At 41.4% G+C, this 23409-nt stretch overlaps 1 protein-coding gene and 1 pseudogene across 5 annotated transcripts in view; both read right to left on the bottom strand.

Annotated features, from left to right (window-relative positions):
- LOC149187956 (pentatricopeptide repeat-containing protein At1g10910, chloroplastic-like) overlaps nucleotides 1–23409 on the bottom strand; it is a 420882-nt gene that overhangs the window by 193775 nt on the left and 203698 nt on the right. For all 5 annotated transcript variants that reach the window (XM_089411507.1, XM_089411510.1, XM_089411506.1 and 2 more), the window contains one exon: nucleotides 19408–19512. In XM_089411507.1, coding sequence (XP_089267633.1) covers nucleotides 19408–19512 — 105 coding nt within the window. The remainder of the gene's footprint in view (nucleotides 1–19407; nucleotides 19513–23409) is intronic.
- LOC149187957 (annexin Gh1-like) lies at nucleotides 1797–13045 on the bottom strand (annotated as a pseudogene).

Genomic DNA, 23409 nt, shown 5'->3' with positions numbered 1-23409 from the left:
CTAAAGCATTGGTGCTTGCTCCTGACTCCCCCTGAAAATCTATGGTACCTCTCCATGCTGGAGTACATTTCGTTATGTTTCCCATAGTAATCTGGAAATCCATTTGCTCCTCTTTGTAGCTATAGAAATATTCTCTAACCCCTGTCATGTGAGTTGAAGCTCCACTATTAATGTACCAGACTCCCTGTGAAGCTGATCTTGCTAGGCAAGCAAATTCATCTTCCAATCTGGAAGACAAATCTGAAGTCTCTTGAATGTTACTTTTGTCCATGGCTATACTAGAACAAATTAAGTGTGCTATTTCTCTTTTCCTCCCAACACAGATTCTGCTTTGCAACCTGCAGCAAAACTTTCTACGTCCAACCAATATTCTACTCAGCAAAAAAAATCTACATTGCAACTACTCCCTCTGACTATTGGAATCACTAATCTGGGCAATTCGATCTTCCTACCTCCTTCGAACTGAAAAATTGAATTATTGCCCCTAGCAACTCGAACTCCCTGTTCTGGGCTTCTAGGAAATTTGATTTGCTACTACCTTTAAACAGTGAAATTCCTTTCTCTGCTTCAGAGCTTCTTGGTTGATCAATTAGGCTCTGATAACATGTGAAATTTTATCTATTGCAGCTTTTGGAGATTTATTCTTCTAACTCATAAATTATTTCTGCAATTTATTTACTATGGCAAATAACGAATAAAATCACAGCTGCAATTTTCACCATAAAAATACTGCGGAAAATAAAATACTAGAAACTGAGTACTTCTAGAACACACACAATTATTTTTGGACAATTGTCCCTGAAAAAACCCAACTTGGGAAAACCAGTGCAGCAGATGAGCGTTTTATTATTAATGTTCAACAGCAATTCTGAGTACAATAATTTAGATGCCCAGCTGGCAATCTAATCTAAAGAAAACACTGGCAAAAATATTGTGAGAATTTTCTCTCACCCCACGATTATTGTTTGCCTCTGAAATAGCTTCCCCACGCTCTGTGTTGAGATGCCTACGTCAACCTCTGCACAGTCCCTAAGTTGGCCCTCTGAAAATTTTGGCCTTCCTTCCTTCGACTCTTCCGGGAACTGAAAACTTTGTCCAGAATGTTGTTGCTCTCCTCTTCCACGTGCTACTCACCCTCTGCCTCTATCTTCTCTGTTGAGCTGCGGCTACTGAGAAAATCGAATTGCCTGGAACACTGTGTATCTGTTGTTGGACACCTAATCGTCTATGGGTTGGTGTGGAATATGAACAACCACCGGAGTTCAAGAGACCTTGAAATATGGAATCCAACGGTCACTCTAATGTATTATAAATGTACATCTAAGTTAATAAGAAATGTAATTCATTGTTCTATCATTTATGACTGTTCACATCCCATGTGGGTTTAACATGGTATCAAAGCAAGCGATATCCTGCTCTGCTCATATTTGAGCCACTTGTTTTGTGCCCTCTCTGTGCATGTCTGTTTTGCCATCAGTTCTGCATTTCATGAATGTTATTGTCATTTTCTCTACTCTTGCAAACCAATGCAAGTTATTTGGAAGAGCATTTGTGAGCAAGTGGGCATCATCTTGAACTGCATTTTGTGATTGCTGGTTACAGATTTCTCTAGATGTGTTGAGTATGTCTATCTCTATTGGCATTCTCGATGTGCAGTCGAATTGGTAATACCACGGCTCCCATACCACCGTTGGCTCTGGTCCACTACCTCCTTGAAGAGATGCTCCTAGTGTTTGAAGTCCTGAGAAATGTGTTGCAACATGTAATAGTTCCTGGACTGACAGAGATAACAGAGCTCAGGATTGTTGTTTGCCTATCAAAGTAAGCAGAAATTCTTGGTAGTCTCCAGAGGTATCTGCAGCTATTACATGCTCTAATGTTTTGCTAGTTCTTTTGTGGTATTCTTCTTTGATATTACTCAGGTCAGTCTCAACACAAGTCACCACCACTCGCATAAGGGCTTCTTCGTCCGTCCCAAGTTTATCTTTTGCCAACCTCAAAACCTTTGCAAAGTATCTAGCAGTAAAGCAAATTCATTTGATAACAATTCGTAGTGACTCTAGGAAGTCTTCTGGCTTCCCATTCTTCAAGTCCTTGTTGATATGATGACCATAGTCATCTTTGTAATAATTGAAAGTGGCATTCAACTGTGCCTTACTCCTTGTAGTTATTATGCGAATGAATTCCTCGTTACCGAAAGCCTTGTCCTTTATAGCTTCATGTAATTTCTTAGCTTCAGATTTTGCCAAGCGCGTATCAACTTCTGAACCTTCATATCGGTAAGAACTTACAAGTTGAACTAGCAGCTTGCGGAAGTCTCCATGAGTATGAGAAGCAACATCTTCCAGAGATTTCTTGTAACGTATATGATATGCTTATCTGACCAACCACAGCTCAGTTGAAGATCGAGCACAAGAGATTTCCAGAAGTGACATGTTCTTTGGACTCCACTTCTTTATCGATTCATGGGCTAAAAGGGCATCTCGTTCTGGGGGATCCAGTGACCAAAGGAGCAGAGCTCTCTCAAAATCCTGTGTGAGTTCTGATTGCAATCGCTTCAGGAAATCTTCCTCATACAACTGAGTGTATGTTTGCCTAATTGCTCTGCGCAGTGTTGCAGTTTTGTGTCCCAAAATTTCCATAATCAACTTCTCATTGTGCCCCTATAGTTGAATGCAAATTGTTGGTTCTATGGTGTGAAATTGTTGCAGTGTTGAACGTTGGTCCTGAACTATGGTTCGTCGCTGACTTGTAAAGCCGACTTGGGAAAACAATTGAAGCAGTCCTAGCATTGTATGGTAACACGGTTTTGAAGACCATATAAGGTCATTTGTTGGTTCATCACTGTGTGTTGGCAGCAAGGTATCCCATTATTTGTGGTCGCATAAATCTCCAGTAGCCACACTCCAAGTCCACGAAGTAGCCACACTGCCTTTGTTGTTGTCATTACTTGTGGTGTGCATTAACACTCCTTGTTTATAAGTGTGTTGAAATTTTCTATGCATTGAATGGTGCAATCAAAACTGGTATATATGTGTTTAAGCTCTGTGAGAAGAGGGCGCAAGTTCGATTAACAATGATGAGATTCATGATCATGACGCATTGCAGTTATCATTGGAGTTTGGCTCTAGTAAACTGAAGGCAGAAGATTTGCATTCCTAAAAAAAAAATTGCAATCACAAGATTGGAAGAAGCAGTCACCAAGTAGAATTGTGTCGCATGTAAACTGTAGTTTTTGGATACAACATTTGATCAAATATCTACAGAACTATACGAAGCCGATCATTCACCACTTCTCTGTGAGCACCATTGGTGGTTGGTTCTTTGAACTATGTATAAGCAAATGAATCTTTATCTCTGCGCCCATGTCTTTGCGTCATTTCCACAAGTGATGGTAAAGCTTGCTCACAACTTATTGTTTTGAGAATGCTTGAATTTCTTTTTGTTCATATATAGCACTGGACGTGGTCAAGAGTCCAACAGAAGCTTTCTATTCATCCTATAGTTACATCTATTTGGCAATGGGAACTATTTTTACGTGTGCAAGCCAACACCATTTTTCTACTTCAATTATTGTGAAATGGATCGACTTGATGATGCATTGGAGCTGTTAAAAACCTTAATTCAATGGGATGGTAAACATCAACAGGGACACTCTTGCTGACATTAGAACCTGTCTACAATATGCACAAGAAAACATTGAATTTTTGCAGCTTGAATCACACTTACAGCGAGATGAGCTACAATAGCGTAATCGTCATTCTGAACTTGTTTTTGTTCAGAACAATTCTCTTTTTGAGTCAGAAATTGACTCCCATCAACATGCAGAAACTAATCAAGACAGTAATGTTGAGATTGATTCAAGAGCAGATGTGCATACAGATTTAGAAGTCCAGCCTACACTTCCCAAGCCAATCATCAAACTTTGGGAAGAGCCTGTCCATAACAAGCACAAAACTGGACTTGGATATGATAAGGAGGTTTCCTTTCACATTCCAGATTACTCAAAGTCCATCCAGTTTCAGGGTGTTGGATTTCTTCTTGACAGTTCACCTTCAGCTGTTCTAGATTATGCTCCTCCACATTCGCAGCCAAAAGTTGTTAAATGCCAACGCCGTGACCGAGTAGGCCATATGAAAGATCATTTCTTCATCCTTGTGAACACTATCATAAAACCACTCATTCTTCAAACAAATGCTTCAAAAACAAGCCTCCTGCAAGAACAAAGATTCATCTTGGATGGATCGCTTCTTGGCAATGGGCTTCAACAGCCAAGAAGATATTTCAGTCATATGTCAGAACTTGTCCTAGAGTATTGGACAATCTTGCAGTTGAGTTTCTCCATCATCTCACCTTGTATCTGACACGAGGAAAGTGATGGTCATCTACAAGTTTCAAAGACACATCAAGAGAGCCTGGGCCACAACCTACCATACCATACTTAGAGTTGTAGCCAGAGCACAACCTGCCATACCAGATTCAAAGTTGTAGCTAGAGACAAAGATGCCCCTGAGTATGTCTTCGGTTGGTGGTCATCCTTAAACCATCACAAGTTGATACCTCTCTTTTTAGGTTGAGATACTCCCTTTCTATGCGGGGTGAGACCTCCCTTTCAAGGTTGAAGGTTTCCCTCTTCAAAACATGAGGAGCACTTCCTCTAGCAGAAGACCTGAACTTCATGCCAGATTTGGAAGAGTTCCAGAAACTACACTAAGTGTTCCAGTGTTGGTGGTCATCCTTAAACCACCCCCCTTATACCAACATTTCAGAGAGCACATTCACCCTAGTGCTGCCATGCATTTTTGCAAATTTGTATTACAGCGCTCTTCTTGGACTCATACATACCCCTTCGGATTAAAAGGGGGAATGTTGGACACCTAATCCTCTATGGGTTGGTGTGGAACATGAACAGCCACCAGAGTCCAAGCGACCTTGGACTATGGAATCCAACGGTCACTCTAATGTATTATAAATGTACATCTAAGTTAATAAGAAATGTAATTCATTGTTCTATCATTTATGAATGTTTACATCTGTTGATTTGGGGTAGCATTAGATGTGAGGCTAAGGAGCATGAGATCTCCAATACCCAGAAAGGGTTTGGGCAGATTCTAAATAGTTTGGGAGATATTTAAATAATAAAAAAATTTAATGGAGTCCCTAAGTCTAAACTTAGGGAAGATAAAATATTAATGTGAATTAATATAAAACTATGTTAGAATGGTCCAAAAGACATGGTTCAAGTCAGATCTAATCTTAGCTGTTGATTAGGGACTTAATCTCGGCCACTAATTTGTTAACGAGAAAAGTATAAGAGGAAGCTTGAGGGTCACTTGAAGGACACACCAAGAGATCAAGATTTCGACTTTTTGGGGCTAGGTTTGCTGAGAAAGTTGAGAGAGTGATCAGAGTTGCAGCTGAGGGGCAGTGAATACAGAAGCAGAGAGGCAGAGATAGCACCAGGAGGATCAACGCAGTAGCCGGAGAGAGGGACGTAGAACCAGCCAAGGGTTCACGCAGAGCCATCCAGGGCTCACACAGAGGCATCCATGAGCTGCGCAGTACCTTATAGGGCCAGCGTGAGTGACGCAGAGGGCTAGAGGACTGACACAGTGCCTCCAGAGGCTAACGCAGGACAAGCCAGAGTGATGTTGGGCTAACGTTGGGCCAGAAAGAGCTAACGCAATGCCTAGAGGCTGATGTTGGGGTTTCGTGGGGCAGATTGGAGTTGTGGAGCTGCCAGAGTGTTTATTCGAGCTTTCAGCCAGAATATCTGCTTCCGAGTAGAGAGGTACTACTGCCGAGATTTTTCTTTGTTGAGTTAACCAGATTAGGCACCCAGATTGTATTCTGAAACTGCTTAATAAATCAAACCCTCAGATAGTTGCACCAGTTTTCCCGCATTGGGTTTTTCCAAGGACATTAGTCCAAAAACAACAGTGTCACTTGTGTGCTTGTTTCTGTTTCCTTCAGTTGATGATCAGTAATGTGTTGAGCATTAACTGTATTTATTTCCAGTATTTACATGGTAAATAACTTGTTAATTAACAGAACAAGTAGGTAGGAATAAATCAGTAAAGTACATGAAGGGTTTCTAACAGTTAGACTTAGAAACTTCAACATGGTATCGGAACGTGGTTGCAGATCACAGGAGAACTAAGGACATCAGCCGAGCAGAGTAGCAGCAGTAGAAAACAGTTGTCCCGAGTGACAGAAGTTGTTCCTAGTAGATTAGCAGCAAGGAAGGGGTGACACAGTGCCCACGTCATCAAAATTGAGCCAGGAAGAGGCAGCACAGAGGCTAAGGGAGGCACAGACAGGCTCACGCAGAGCCACGCAGAGGCCAGGAGGGCTGACGTCGTTGGCTGAGGAAGCTGATTTGCCAGTGTCGGGATTGCGCAGAGCCTAGGAGCTCTAACCTTCAATTTGCTGGGGTTTAGGAGGCTGTGGGTAAGTTGCGAGTGGAGTTGGTGGGGTACTATAGTCAAAACAGTACCTAACAGGGCAAGGCCAAGGAGGAGGGAGTTGCTATTGAGGATTTATAGCCGAGAAATCCAGATCATTGGTGCAGTTCCACTAGCGATCGGAGTGGGGGCATCTCGACATTGGCAAAAGGGTTTCCAGGAGGGAAATCGAGGCTCAGAGGGAGTCACACAAAGAACTTCCAGGAGGGAAGCAGAGGAGCAGCAAGATGGCAGTGAACGGGGTAAGAGACCAAGACAGACTGGATGGAGCCTCAAACTTCGTAGTCTGGAAGGCCAGAATCTTATCCGTTCTAGACAAGAATTGTGTCAAGCACTTCGCCTTGAGGACAATAGTCATCCCAGTTGACCCAGCGGATAACGACAAATACAAGGAGGCAATGGCGAGGGCCAAGAGAATCATTCTTGATGGGGTCAAGGACCATGTAGTACCACATATTGCCGAAAATGACAGCAAATGAGATGTGCGAAGCCCTAAAGAAATTGTACCAGCATACTTCTATGTAGAGAAGGATGTTACTAGAAAATCAGTTGCGATCATACTAGATGCAGAAGGGAGAATAAATTGACCCCCTCCTCAGTCGATTGAAGGAAATCCAAGATCAACTGACTTCCATAGGGACCACGCCGGATCAAGAATTGATGGTGAGAACAACCTTGAACACAGTTTCAGAAGACTGGGAGGTGTTTGTCCAAAGCATAGTGGGCAAGGCGACCCTTCCAGATTGGGAGGAAATGTGGGCTACTCTTCACCAAGAAGTGATCAGAAGGCTAAGCAAGGCGAGAAGCAGCGGCAAGGGGATCAGAATCAAGAAGGAGGAGGAGGTGGATGCTGCCCTAGCATCTGAGGGAAAGCAGGATAAACGGAAGAAGAAGGACCTCTCCAAGGCCAAATGCTTCCACTGTGGGGAGCTAGGTCATTATGCGACCCAGTGTCCAAGGAAGAAGAGAAAAGGAGAGGCCTCTGAGACCAAGGTTGCACTAGCAAGGGCAAAGAAGGAAGTGGAGACAGACGATGACTCTACCATGAGTGCACACACATCACTTGAGCGGAAGTGGGGAGACATCAAGCTATAGTCAGACGAACTACAGGAGATGAGGTGCGGGATCTTCGAGGTACCCACCTCTTGGATTAGACCTTGCTACGGGGGCCCCGAAGAGGAGTAGCAGTACTGACAGATGTCAATAGAGGCAGATGCGAACGGAGTGACAGAGGGAGCTACAGTGAAAGATTCCCAGGACAACGTGAGGTAGCAGTGCGAGTGTTGCACTAGTGCAGGATGGCACAAAGAGGTGTACAACGGTGTGAGATGCAAGGAGTTGTTGCAGTAGGGCAGAGGTCAGAGAGGGAGCACTTCTTAGCGACAAAGGGAGTTTCAGCATCAAGGGTGTCTCTAGCCTGACAGAGATGTCAGAGTTGGTAGATTAGTTCCTTACTTCTCAGTAACTGGGTTGCAGTGCAGCAGTTAGCAATGACAGTGCTATGGGCAGCACAATGCAACATGATGAGAGGGGATGCAGTGCAGATGTAGCATTGGCAGTGGCAGGGCCATAGGCAGTAGCATGGATGCAGAGGGAGTTGCAGTATGGATGCAGCAGTGGCAATGGCAAGGCTATGGGTGGCAGTACAAGATGCAGCAGTGCAGATGATGGGCAACAGGCCTAGCATCAGCACAGGGACAGATGTTGGATGATCAGGGTGATACTCAGTGAGGAGTATTGCTAGAGCACAGTCCTCACTAAGAGAGAGTGTTGATTTGGGCTAGCATCGGATGTGCTCTAACAACGAAAATTGGTGGAGAGGCTAAGGCGCATGAAATCTCCAATACCCAAAAAGGGTTTTGGCAGATTCTAAACAGTTTGGGAGATATTAAAATAATTAAAATTTTTAATGGAGTCCCTAAGTCTAAACTTAAGGAAAATAAAATATTAATGTGAATTAATATAAAATTGTGTTAGAATGGTCCAATAGGCACGGATAAAGCCAGATCTAATCTTAGCCATTGATTAGGAACTTAATCTCGGCCGTTGATTTGTCAATGAGAAAAGTATAAGAGCAGGCTTGAAGGTCACTTGGAGGACACACCAAGAGATCAAGATTTCGACTTTTTGGGGCTGGGTTTGCTAAGAAAGTTGAGAGAGTGATCAGAGTTGCAGCTAAGGGGCAGTGAATACAAAAGCAGAGAGGCAGAGATAGTACCAGGAAGATCAGTGCAGTATCCGAAGAGAGGGACACAGAACCGGCCAAGGGTTCACGCAGAGCCAGCCAGGGCTCACACAAAGCAAGCCAGGAGTTGTGCAGTACCTCAAAGGGCCAGCATGAGTGATGCAGAGGGGCAGAGGACTGATGCAATGCCTCCAGAGGTTGACACAAGACAAACCAAAGTGACGTTGGGCTAACGCTGGGCCAGAAAGAGCTAACGCAGTCCCTAGAGGCTAACGTTGAGGTTTCGTTGGGCAGATTGGAGTTGTGGAGCCTCCGGAATGTTTATCCGAGGTTTCAGCCGGAATACTGCTTCCGAGTAGAGAGGTACTACTACCGAGATTTCTCTGTTGGGTGAACTAGATTTGGCACCCAGAATGTATTTTGAAATTGCTTAATAAATCAAACCCTCAAATAGTTGCACTGGTTGTCCCGCATTGGGTTTTTCCGGGGACATTAGTCCAAAAACAATGGTGTCACTTGTGTGCTTGTTTCTGTTTCCTTCAGTTGATGATCTATAATGTGTTGAGCATGTACTTGTATTTATTTCTAGTATTTCGTGGTAAATAACTTGTTAATTAGCAGAACAAGTAGGAAGGAATAAATCAGTAAAGTACATGAAGGGTTTCTAACAGTTAGACTTAGAAACTTTAACAAGATCCCATGTGGGTTTAACATCTGCATTGGATGATCTCCATCACCACATCAACTCTCTTTTATAATCCATTGTTGGAGCACCAATGGCCAAGATTAAAACTTAATCAATGGCTAGGATCATTTCTAGGTCGATCAGTGTGAGTTTCTAAATGATTCACGCCTTATCTCAATTAATATTGATTACTAACCATATTCCCTAAATTTAATCTTGGGAAATATTTAAAAACTGATTAATAATCTAATTGAGACACTTCTAGGCAGAATTTCCAGAAACGATTTTTGGGTTTTGGAGATCTCATGTATTCTAGCTTCTCCACAAAATTTCGTGGCTATAACACATCTAATGCTACACAAACGAACACTCCCTCTTAGCGAGGAATGTGTTGTAGTGTTGTTGCCCCTTATAGCGACACCTTGTCTCTACATCATCTCCCGTCACGCTGATGATTTTTGGTTGTTGCTACCCACCAACTACTGTGCAACTCTGATATTCGTTGCATTTGTGTTGCTGCTGATCCTGCCATACTACTACCAACACTGGATTTGCACTACAACTCCCTCTCATCTGTTGTTGTTGCAAATGCAACATCTGCAACATCCAAAATACCTTATTTGTACCACTGAAACGGGTTCTCCACCATACCCATCTGTTCTCTGAAATAGATGAACTTAGCTCTCCCTAGAGCTTTCGTGAGTATATCCACAACCTGCTCTTCTGTAGGAACATACTTGTTGATTTCGGGTAGCATCGAATGTGCTCTAGCCATGAAAATTGGTGGAGAGGCTAAAGCACATGAGATCTCCATTACCCAGAAATGGTTTGGCAGAATCTAACCAGTTTGGGAGATATTAAAATAATTAACACTTTTAATGGAATCCCTAAGTCTAAACATAGGGAAATAAAATATTAACGTGAATTAATATAAAACTGAGTTAGAATGGTCCAAAAGTCATGGATCAAGCCAGATCTAATCTTAGATGTTGATTAGGGACTTAATCTCAGCCATTGAATTATCAATGAGAAAAGTATAAGAGGAGGCTTAAGGGTCACTTGGAGAACACACCGAGTTGATCAAGAATTCGATTTTCTGGGGCAGGGCTCGCTGAGGAAATCGAAGGAGTGATCAGAGTTGCAGCTGAGGGGCAGTGAATACAAAAGAAGAGAGGCAAAGAGGGCACCGGGAGCATTAGTGCAGAAGCCGGGAGAGAGGGACACAGAGCCATCTAGAGGCCACGCAGAGGCATCCAGAAGCCACGCAGAGGCAGCCAAGAGCTGCGCAGTGCCTGAGGAGAGCCAGCATGGGTGACGCAAAGGCTCCAGAGGCTGACGCAGAGCCTTAGGAGGTTGACACAGAGCCTCCAAAGGCTGACGTAAGGCTAGTTGGGTTGACGCTGGAATGGAGAAGCTGACACAGTCCCTAGAGGCAGACGACGCTAGAGATTTCGTGGGGCAGATTGGAGCTGAGAGCTGTGGGATTGTTCATCTGGGGTTTTTAGCTGGAATATCTATCTCCGACTGAGAGGTACTACTACTGAGAGTATTCTTTGTTGGGTGAGCCATTTCTCGCACCCAGATTGTCTTCTGAAACTGTTTAATAATAAAACCCTCAGATAGCTGCACCAGTTTTCCTACATTAGGTTTTTTCGGGGACATTAGTCCAAAAATAACGGTGTCACTTGTGTTCTTGTTTTTCCTTTAGTTGATGATCTGTATGTGTTGAGCATGTACTTGTATTTATTTTCAGTGTTTACATGGTGAATAGCTTGTTAATTAACAGAACAAGTAGGAAGAAATAAATCAGAAGTCCGTGAAGGATTTCTAACAGTTAGACTTAGAAATTCCAACAATATTGTAGTTGGACTACTCCTTGCTATACACAATCTTCGATGAAGTGACATTGAATATCGATGTACTTCGACCTGTCATGAAACACTGGATTCCCAGAGAGCTTTATGCAACTCTGATTATCACAATAGACACTGGTCGCCTCCATCCTTTGCCTAAACAAGCTCACTAGCAACTTCCAAAGCCATATAGCTTCGCACGTCGCTGTGTTGGCTGCCATATACTCTACTTCTGCATAGCTCAGTGCTACTGACTTCTGCTTCCTACTACACCAAGAAACCATCCCTAATCCAACACTGATGTAGTACTCGGCGGTACTTTTCCTATCCATTGAACTGCCTGCCCAATCTGCATTTGTGTACCCATAAAGTCTGACATCATCCTATCGAGTATATTTCAACCCATACCCAATTGTGCCATGAATGTAACTCAGAATATGTCTCGTTATTGCCCCTTGTACCCTTTTCGATTCCACCATGAACTGACTACGGGTATTGACTGCAAAGAAAATCTTTGGCCTATCGTTGACCAGAGACATGAGAGACCCAATGAGTTGTCTATACAAGGTGGGGTCGACCTCCTTGCCATTTGATGCATCTATCTTCTTCCAGTTGGTAATCATGGGTGTAGACATGGATCTACAATCCTGCATTTTGAACCTCTTCAGAATATCTGCAGCATATCTTCCTTGCCCAAGAAAAATCCTTCTACCACACCTCCAATCCTAGGAAATAGCGCATCAAGCCCAAATCCTTCATGTCAAATTCTACTACCAGGTTTCTCTTGCAATCCTCTATGAGCCCTAATGATCCTGTCAAGAATAGATCATCCACATACAAAACTAGAATGACAGGCTCATCTTCCACCATCAAACAGTAAAGGTTGGGATCTGCATCACTCTTGACGAACCCCATCCACTGCAAGTAGGTGTCAATTCTACCATACCATGCCCTGGGAGCCTGCTTGAGCCCATATAGAGCCTTCTTCAATTTGCACACATGTGTGCACCTCTGTTGAGTCTCAAAGACCTCTAGTTGTTCTATGTACACTTTCTCCTCTATCACTCCGTTCAAGAAGTTTGTCTTGGCGTCCATTTGGTGAATCTGCGATCACTCCTTTCATTTCTCCGTTGTTCTGCTTGTTTGGGCAGTCCCCCTTAAAGTGTCCAAATTCATTGCATTCAAAACATTGCACTTTGGACGTGTCTTTCTTCTTGGACTTACCAAATTTTCCCTCCTTCAGCTTCTTGACTCAGGCTAGAAAGGCTTGAGATTGTTCATCTGATCAAATATCATCCTTGACCTTGATCCTTGATTCCTCCAATATGCATTGCGCCCACAACTCTTTAAAGGGAGTTGAATACTTTGCAACAAGCATGCTCAATTCTGGTGCCAATGCATTCAATACACAAATGGTTACTTCCAAATCAGTAATAGGTTCCCCAAGTCCTTGCAGGTGGTCTCTTAGTTGAAAGACTCTCATGAGAAAGGAGGCCACATCCTCATCCTTTGACTTCTTCATTCTGTACAACTTGTTCCTCAACGACATCTTTTGTCCTGTTGTACTTACCAAATACAAATTCACTAGCTTGTCATACATGGCCTTGGAAGTTTTCAGATTTGCAACAAATGGAACAAGGGAATCCTTAATTGATTCAATTATGATCCTTTGAGCTCTTACTTCCCCTTTCTTGTACTTTGCTAGTTCTTGTGTCTTAACTTTCTCAGGTTCAGTAATTTCTCTAGTAACATATCCCATTACTTCTTGTTTTGTGAATATCAAATCAATTATTTTCTTCCATGCTAGATAATTCGAAGCCCCAACGAGCTTATTATTCTCCTTGCGCAAAGAACCCATATTCTGACATAGTGTAATAATATGTTACTTACTAGAGATCGTGATTGTCCTTGACGATGTCTTCAACCTTCTTGAAGTCTTCAAGACCTTCAGAGGGTTCTTGATGATGCCCTTGAAAGATGTTCCCTAGGATTCCTCCACCAACAGCGTCCAAAACTTCCTTTTTGCTAGATCAACGCCCTCCTTGCGAAATTGATGTAGTCTTGATCTTCTTCAATGTAAAAACCATAGATTAGAAAGGTCTTCTACCAATGACCCTTTAACCAGATACTCTCAAGATACAATTTTCCTTATAGTCTTCTTATTTCATGCTTTGAGAGCTTCTTATCTTTTGCTCTGTTGAAAAATGTAACTAGGTTTAGTCTTCATAATGACATTTGTAATTGTGATTTTATGTAATTGATGTAAATAAAACTATTTTGTAATACTTGAGCCATGGGTTTCATGCTCAATGAATTTTATTATTATATTTAAGTTTCCCATTATGAGCCTTTAGGGTTGGTCATCATGTCATAAAGTCTATTGAGTCAACATCAAAGTTTGAATACCCATTTGGGCATGTAATGTATTGTAAAAGAAAATTTGTTAACCCTCCAAGACCAAGTCACAAGCTCATCTTGAAGTCAGCCTCAAGATAATTCTGGAAAGGTGTGTCAGCCTTGTCACAAGAAGAAGTTGGCTCATTTTTTTTGGTCAGACCACTATATATAGGGTAGCTCAGCCTCACTTAAGGTCAAAATTCGGTCAAGCAAGAAAGAGAAAAATAGAAGTGCGAAGATCACAAGAAAAGTCCTATCACCAAGCGCAGAAAGAAGGATCATCACCGAGTTTGTTTTATGATCTGTTTTGGGTTGCTACACTCCACACATACGAGAATCTAGTGTTGTCCACTGCAAGAAGGATAGAGATACCACAGTCATATTGCGAGAGCAGATTTTGGAGAAAAACAAGTTGATACTCAAGCCGAGTTGAAGAAGAAACAAATTCCATCTAAAGCAAAGAAAATTGAGGGACAAAATCTCTCTCATGTGTTGCAACTAGGGTTTCTGAAGAGGCCGAGAAGTGGTAGGTCTAATCGAAGGGACCAAAATCTGAAGGATAGCCGAGCTAGTGGGAGAAGGAAGAAGTTTGACTATTGTTGACTCAAGGAAGAAGAAGTTGGATTAAGAAGGCTTGTCGCTTGGTCTTGGAGAGGTTGTTGTGTCTTTGTCATAGTCTTGGTATTCGTCAATTAAAGTCTCTATAAGAAGAAGAATTCGTTTGGGTTTTCCTCTGAAGTTGGAGAGGTTTTGGCCCTCGTTGATCGCCTACATTCTGTGTCTCTTGTCTCTTTATTGTTTATGCTTTGGTCGTTGTTTGATGAAGAAGAACACTATAATAATCTAAGTAAAGAAAAGATCCTAATCTAAAGAAGTAAAGAGGATTCACAAGCAGTTATCATTACAAGAGAAATCTCCTAATCCTGATGCCCTAGATTTCTCAACATGGTATCAAAGTTAAGGTGACAAATACAAGGAAAAGGCATCTCATCAAGGGAGACTCAAGCATTCAAGGACCAAATCTCGAGGATGGCATCAAGACAAATCTAGAAGATCATCTTGAAGTCAAGATCTACAAAAGGTGTCAAAACCCTAGATTAAAGAAGTCGTCTTTGGATCCTCAAGTCATCATCTAAAGACCACAAAGACCCTACTCAAGTTGAAGAAATCTACAAATCAAAGTATCTTGAAGACTATTCATCCAAGAGAAGCAAGATCAAGGACGTTGTCAAAAAGGTCTAAGGCAATCTCCCTTTCGTTGAACCAAGGTCCTTACCATTGAAGAAGATCATCCAAGAAGTATCAAGACTTCATCAAGAAGTCATCATTGATCATCATCAACAAGGACATCACCATCAAAGGATCTAAATTGATCTCCCTCTTTGTGGATTCAAGTATCACTCTTGAAGAGAACTATCTTCATCAAGGAGAATTTCTCTATTATCTATATCATCATCAAATTCAAGGAGGCAGCAAGTAAAAGAAGCAACTTCACAAGTAAGTATATTTATGTCTACATATGGATCTGTCAAAATGTCTTTTTGCAAGGAAAGCAACAAATTGGTTGGGGCTTCAAACTTTCTTGCATGGAAGAAGAGGATAGATTTGAATCTCATTGAAAATGAGGTCATGGAACATGTCAAAGGCTCAATCACCAAACCTCCAAAAGAAGATGCTCAAGCACTTGCAAAGTCTATGTAAGTGGAAGTAAGGGCTCAAAGGATTCTCATAGAATCCATCAAGGATCCCCTCATCCTATATGTATCCAAACTCAAAACTTCAGAAGAATTATATGAAAAACTGGTAGAGTTGTTTTCTGTAAGCACTGCAGGAGAAGTTATCTCATTAACGCAAGAACTCTACAAGCTAAGGATATCAAAAGAAGAAGGAATAGCCTCATACTTTATGAGGATATCTGAAATAAGGGGTCAACTTCAAGATCTGGGAAAAATAATGTTTGACAAGGAGATGACCACCGTAGTACTAAATGCACTACTAGAGGAATGGGGTAACTTTACTTCAAGCATTTATGGAAAGAAAGAAGCTACCCCATTCTGATCCAAAATTTGTAGGTCTGATTGAAGGGACCGAAATCTAAAGGATAGTTGAGCTAGTGGGAGAAGGAAGAAGTTTGACTATCGTTGACTCAAGGAAGAAGAAGTTGAATCAAGAAGGCTTGTCACTTGGTCTTGGATAGGTTGTTGTGTCAAGGATCTTGGTCATAGTCATGGTATTTGTCAATTGAAATCTCTATAAGAAGAAGAATTCGTTTGGATTTTCCTCTCAAGTTGGAGAGGTTTTGGCCCTGGTTGATTGCCTACATTCTGTGTCCCTTGTATCTTTATTGTTTATGCTTTGGTAGTTGTTTGATGAAGAAGAACACTATAATAATCTAAGTAAAGAGAAGGTCCTAATCTAAAGAAGTAAAAAGCATTCACAAGTAGTTATCATTACAAGAGAAATCTCCCAATACTAATGCCCTAGATTTCTCAACATGATCAACAATTCTTTCTAGTGTCCTTCTAGCTGCCTTCCTTGTTCACCTTAGCTCGGATACCATGTTGGAAAATCGATAGTGGCAACTATTAATCTTATTTTCCTTAACCTTGATAGTTCTTATGAGTATTTAGTTATCCTCTTTATCTTCTTTAGTTGGATCGTTCATCAAACAATATCAAGAACAATAACACTAACAAAAAGAGGACACAGATATAGGCTCTCAGCCAGGGCAAAACCCCTCCAAGGGGAAAACACGAAAGTTCTTCTCTTCTTAGGATCTGCTTCAAATGAGATACAAAGACCAAATCCCTAGACCACATCCTTCTCCAAGTACCAAGTTGGCCCTTTCTCAAGTCCTTCCTTTATTCTGCACCAAACTACTACACCCTGCAACTTTGATATGCCTACGACAGCATTGCTACTCGACCTGCAACTTTGACCCTACAGTTTTGGTCTTGCATCTTCCAAGGAAACCCTAGATCAACCTCCTCTTGAGACCTCCCTGGAGCAGGATAGCTCCTCCTAAGGTCAACGTGGTCTAGACTCTAGATCAAGTATCCTTCCTTCCAGCTACAAGATGATGCATTGTTAATTTTCGAGTTAGCATGTTCTTTGCTTAGGTCAGTTACTTCATTAATCCAACAGCAATCACATTAACCATTATCATATGACAGTAACTGATGAAAGAACATCAAACATAAATGCAGAAGACAAGAGGACACCAGATTTGGCAAATGCCAGGGAAAAACCCCAAAATGGGGAAACCCTTTGCTCAATTCTTCTTATTATTAATATCAAAATGTTCAGCAGAGAAAGAGAGTACAAGAGTCAAAATTAACTTGCCAAATCGAAGTCAAAACAAACTTGTCAGATTTGCAGTCAACAGCAGTCAAAATCTTCCCTAACCAGAGAGTCAACAGCACGTCAAAGTAGCAGCAAACTGTCCTCAATGCAGCTCAGTGATACCCAGTCAAACTCGGGCTTCAAAGGAGGTCAAAGATAGTCCAAAACAGTGATGAAAACAATGGTCAAACTTGGTCAAATTCTGCAGCCAACCCTGCGATTGGTCTGCAATCAAAGACAACAAAATGCCTCGATTCTTGTGCCAATAGATGCGTCCTGCAAAAAACAAAATTCTTGCACAAAATCCACAGTCAAAGTGATTGGTCAACACTGGTCAAGCCTACGACAATCTCTGAAATTTTTGCCCTGTAATTCGTCCTACAATTTGTCCTTCTGCTGCCACATGTGTGAGGAAAAGATATGCCCAATAAGTTGTACGAACCAATCAGAGAAGGAGAGAGATTATTGTGAGTGAGTGAAGTGCCAAATGAGGTTGGAGATCTCTCTTATTTATACAAATCATTGAGAGTGAAGTGACATGTCTCTTGGGCTTCATGAACCTACATGATGATGTGGCCGACCTTGACAATTTGCACATGCGAGGGCATAAATGCAAAAATACATTTCTACTTATCCAAATTTCATGATCTTTAGGTCGATTTTGGTCCTCTCGAAAAGAGGAATTCAACGCAATAATCTCCATCAAAATAGTTCTCCAAAGTGGAATTTGGCCTTAGTTGCCAATTTTAACACTCCCTCTCAACTAGGAAGAATTTCACCTGGCAATCCATCATGCCATCCTATCATCATGAGCCATCTCTGCATCTCATCTCAACTCTGTTGAACAATGATGTATTACTGAAGAAGAATTGATCAAGAGTGAGTCACAAGACCTTTCCACTCTCCATTGACAAAAGTCAATCCAGGGGCAGAACCAAAATCAGATTTGATCCCAAATCAAGTTGTTGAACACCATGCATCCTAGACATAGGGAATACGGTAGTACATGATGTGTCCATCTATAGTGCTTTGGTCCTATCCACTTTTCACAACTCATTGGTCAGATGAGAGGTACTTCCCATGAGTCTCAGACTACATGGGTAGGATGATGTTGGGGCAACAGCAAGGAAAGAATAAATCACATCTTGCTCACAACCACACGTAGGGAAAGGATAAACCACATCCTACAGTCACATGTCACAACCATCGTAGGGAAAGGATAAACCACGGCACATCCTACGCACAAGCAAACCACTAAGAGTAGGGAAAGGATGAACTATGTCCTACATGCATGCCAACCAACAATCGTAGGAAGGATCCTACACATGGTGAAAGAAAGAACCGCGTCCCACTGACATGTCAACCATCGATCATAGAGAATGAGCATCCTATATGTGGGGAAAGGATGAACCAGATCCCACCAACATGTCCACATGTGACAACCGACAAATGCCTATAAGCATCTCTCTCTGGGGATCTGCATGAGAAGGTGAACCACTCATCCTGCTCGTATGCCATAGGAGAAGGTGAACCAGTCATCCTATGCATATATCATCAGCTATAGGGTAAGGCGAACCACTCACCCTATGCTCTCATATATCATCATGGAGTATCACAATGGAAGGTTAGCCACTCACCCTATACACAGCATACCTATAGGGGAAGGTGAACCACTCACCCTATGGTCGCACATAGCTCCAAGAAGTACCCCAAGCCACCAGGACCTTTTGAGTAGGGTCTATCCACGACTCCCAACCTCTCTCTAAAGGAAGATAATCTAGACCTTACCAAGAGGCTATGTGAGGATGACAATAATCTGCTCATCCAACCAACAATGATTGGAACAAGAAGAATTTAAAACATTATGAATTATTATTTGTGTTTGTATCCCACTATATATTTTTCTCATATTATTGTGTTCGAATAACACCTTTCTCTTTATGATCAAAAAATGTATTGGATTAATTTGTGTCTTTGAATATCCGCATTCTTTTCAGTAATAAGCACTAGCTCAATTGTTATACTTTCGCAAAACTCAAGCAAAAGGTGAAATCACATGTAAGTGGTCTTGTGCATCCTAATTTTTTAGATGGGGCACTAATTTGGAAACTTCTCAATTCGACTTGTGGCAGAGAAGCCACTCTGAGGATAGTACCCACCTCAACCACTCCAATGTAAAAATTGACCAAAAAAAAACACTTAACCCATGGTTTTAGAACTCAACTCTAACAACTATTGCCATCAAGTCTTTCTCTTCAATCTTAGCACTGACGCAAAATGGGCAGAATAGAGAAAAGAAACTTTGCGAAATTGACCAAGTAATCAACCTAGATATCTCCCCTTTCCTCCATATCTATATTACAATAAAATATAATGTAACATAACGTCGTTTACTTACAGTTGAAATCACCAAGAAACATTTCAGGTAAGGCATGCCTAGCCTACTTCTTAAGCATAACAGAAGGGAATACATATATCTACCTCATCTAAAGCCTGGCCTGAAGCATCCAGTTCAGAAAGCAACTCCCTTGCTTTTTCAAAAAGACCACTTCTGGCATATACCTTTAGCAACGAGTTCAATACCACCTACACTAGCATAGAAGTTATACATTTCAGAAGTGTTATAAATAATACTGCCAGCATACTAGGATAAATTCTGCATATGGTGATAACGTAGCTTAGGGCTTTCCCTTTCAAGTCATCTATTATTTATCCAGAAAATATATCTTAAAAAGGATATCTCTTAATTGATAGTAGACACAAAATTAACAAAGAAAATATAGCAGTTGCATATTAATCCAGAAGCATAAAGCATAACCAGTTGACATCTATCTAAAATAGAGATTAAGAATCAATTTCATACAAAAGGCAATCTCACTCTCAAAGTATTCTATTACAAACAAAATCTGGCATTCATAAAATTTGAAAATATGATGTTCTAACACAAAATCTGCAAATTTAACATATCAGAGCCATAGAAATGATCCAAATCTGTTTACATGTAACACCCCATACAATCATGAAATCCCACGCCACCTTTATGTATTTCACATTATAGGATATAGTTTTTTATGTGTATTTGATCTTATTTTGCCTCCTCCTTGGGGTGTTGGTGTGCGAGTAAATCTAGTTTATGAAGTGGTTTCATCCATGTACTACAACTTTGTATCATTGGAAAGAATATTGTAATGAGGATGATGTCTTAAAGCATTTTCTGCCATATTCTTATGTCTTTCCTATGCATTTTCCGCCAAATTCTTGTCTCTTGCTTGTGTTCTACTTCTTAGCATGGTATTAGAGCTCTTATAGTCTTAAGGGCGTGATAACACCATGGTGAAGAGAAGTTGATAATATCGACGCCTCCTTGAGTAAGGGACCTAGTAATTCCATGACAGATTTCATGGAAAGTTTGATATCATAGCTCCATGGTATCTTGTGGGTCTTGAAGAAAGTGAAGACAAAAATGTCTCATGGATTGAATGATGGCCAGTGAAATTTCTCCCAGTTGTCAAGTGAGAGAATCGCCTATAAGAGGTGAAGTCTGCATGTTCATAATTAAAATGAATAGTTTTATAAGATAAGATAATTTTATTAATGTCCTCGGGTGACCACAAGAGTAGGTCAATGGGACTAAAAGATACATCTGGTGTAAATACAAGACATGTGGGAGTGCAAATGTGACTCCATTGTAACTCCAAAGCTAAAAGACTCAAAAATGACTAAAATAAGGCTAAAATGAAATAAAGGTACAATTAGAAAACGTATTAAATCACATGAAATGACCAAAAATGAGAAGTACGGAGTATGTCTATTGTTGCACTGTGTAACTCCAAAGCTAAAAGACTGAAAAATGACTAAAATAAGGCTAAAATAAAATAAAGGTACAATTAGAGAATGTATAAAATCACATGAAATGACCAAAAATGAGAAGTACGGAGTATGTCTATTGTTGCACTATGTAACTCCAAACAATCAAAGGGGAGTTGAAGATGAGGCCAATGACGTCAACATTTCCAAGATCTAATGGTCGATGGCGAGGGAGGCGAGCAAGGCAATCTCTCCCCATCAGAGTCCTCTGAAACCATCAAGAATTCCAACTCTATGATTTTGGGGGAAGTAGAGGAATGAGGGCTACTCCTAACATCCAAGGCCAGAAGGAACAAGTTGTTGATTATTCTTTGTCTGTTGTCCTATGGCTAGAAGGAGTTCTGGCAAGCGTGAGGCACCCTACGCTATCTCTGTCTTAAACTATTCCCTCTGGCACTCTGAGGATAGGTCAATTGAAACATGGAACTGCATCTATGAGCATGTCTCAAAGATACCTATCTATCCCATAAAGGGGGGTAAGGTTTGCAGTGAATTTCGAGGTCTCGTCCTTCTCCCATCTGATGCATATTGAGACTCTGTCTGTCGCTTATTGTTACGGTCAGACGAAACAACCTGGAAGTAAGAGGTAATTGGTTCTAGAGATCCCAAGGTGAGTCGAGGCATCCAAGAGTTGAGACTTGTATGTAAAAACCTCCCTAATAAAGAGGGCTAGGCATCTCTAGTCCTAGAGTCAGAAAAAGGTAGAGGAGGAGCCCCTGGAATCCCTGTAGACAGAATGGAAACGTCCTTTGATCTCTTAGTAAACAGAGCACCTGAAGATGAGGTGCCACTTAGTATCTAGCTCCTATCATGGTCATTCTAGAGTCTAAGATGATGTGGGTCCACAAGAAGTTACCCTAGGGATATCCTGAGTCAGTCCATCCAATGCCAACGAAAGTAAGGGGGGCGGATGATGACACCATTTTGCAGCTCTAAGAAATGCTCCAAATAGAAAGACATCTTTGGACCAAGGCCCATTGGAGGCGAAATCCAAGTGACCTGAGTGTATAACCAATAGATATCCTTTGTAATGGACTGATTCAGTACCTATTTAGTCGGCAGAAGATCGCTCTATGCATCAAGAGAGAATCTGAATGAGGGCAGGTGCTCTAGGGAAATGGCCACATACTGGAGGAGTTGGGATGCCTTAGAGAACCACCCTCAAACACGTCCTATTGACTGATCTGAAGTGAGGGCCCCTAAGGAGAAAAGTGCTAGGTAGGGGTAATGATCTCTTCCCACCGCAGAGTCTTGAAGAGATCTAACTCTATGGAGGAAAGAGACTAGGCAGAAGATGACCTCATGGTCTAATGGATGGGACTCGAACTCTGACTACATTATAGGTTGTGGAACTATACGTTTGCATGGTATGATGTGTCTGAGAAGCAAGGTATAGACTTTCACTGTCTGGGCCCAATCCATCTGTACCAAACTTGGCTCCAAGATCTTGGAGCCATAAAGAACTGTAGGTCAAATAACCATGTCCATGAGGTGGAGTTTGGATGACATGTCTTGAACCTAACCCTGGAAGAATTGTCTCTTGATGAGGGCAAGAGATCCATATCCCTTGTTAAGTCAAGACTAGAGGGCCTGTCTCATGCCAAAACGAGGCCCTGTGAACTGCACTCCCAGGTAAATATAAGATGTGGTAACCTTAATCTCTTCTCCCTAAAAATAAAAATTCAAGTATGTAGGAGAGCTCTTCGATACGTATTCCCTCTATTTCACATCCATTCTATCGGCGGGTAGTAATTGGTCCTGTTGTTGCCCAAATTGTACAGGCAAGATGCGACAACGATCAGGAAGAGGGTTGTCACTCTGATCGTCGCCCTCTCCATTCAAGTTGTCTACCAATAGCAAGCTATGGGGGGCAATCCCTATGAAATGTGAAGATGAAATACCCGTTGGCAACCGACAAGTCTGGGAGACACAACTGAATGGCCTAGCAACTTGGTTAATTTGGCAAGTTTAGTGATTAGATTATATTACTTTGAAAGACCAGTGCCCTAAATGGAGTCAAAATACTTGCCTTACGTGAATTATCTACTAAGCCATCAGATGAACAATTGTTCCTTTAGGATGCTTCACTATCCTATATGAAATGTGACACCTAAAATCTAAGTGAAATGCAAGATCTTGATTAATTTTAAATTAGATGCCTAACTAAGTGAATCCCTCCTCTCAACTATTTTGAAGCTAGTCTATAGTGTAGGTTGTGAGAGAGAAACCCAGGGAAGGATAGCAAAGGCTAGATTAACAATACCTCCCCTAGAGTTCTAACCACTCGATGCCTTCGGCGCTGGAGAGACTGTGGCTCTGACAATTGCAAGGTCGACGTGTTAACCACAAAAGAGGGTCTAGGCTTCGGAAGTTGGGTGAGAAAGGTGGTCCTCTCTCTATCAACCAAGATTATGCTTGGAGATAAATTAATTAATGCAAGATTAGTCCTAAAATGCAAGTGCAAGATGAGTGATTATTCTTTAGGTGAGATTGTTAGGGATCTTAGGTATTTAGAGACAAATTAAAATGATATTTCAATTTAGAACAATGAAGTACTTAACAATGTACAATGACAATCTCCACTAAAAGAAAGTGCTCAATAAACCAAATAGATGG

Source organism: Pinus tabuliformis, chromosome 3_1 (assembly GCF_031772625.1).
Source record: "Pinus tabuliformis cultivar Carrire ecotype Pingquan chromosome 3_1, CPIR1, whole genome shotgun sequence".
Classification (NCBI taxonomy): Eukaryota; Viridiplantae; Streptophyta; class Pinopsida; order Pinales; family Pinaceae; genus Pinus; species Pinus tabuliformis.
Note: the sequence above shows the minus strand (reverse complement) of the source record. Positions and strands in the feature narration are given on the sequence as shown.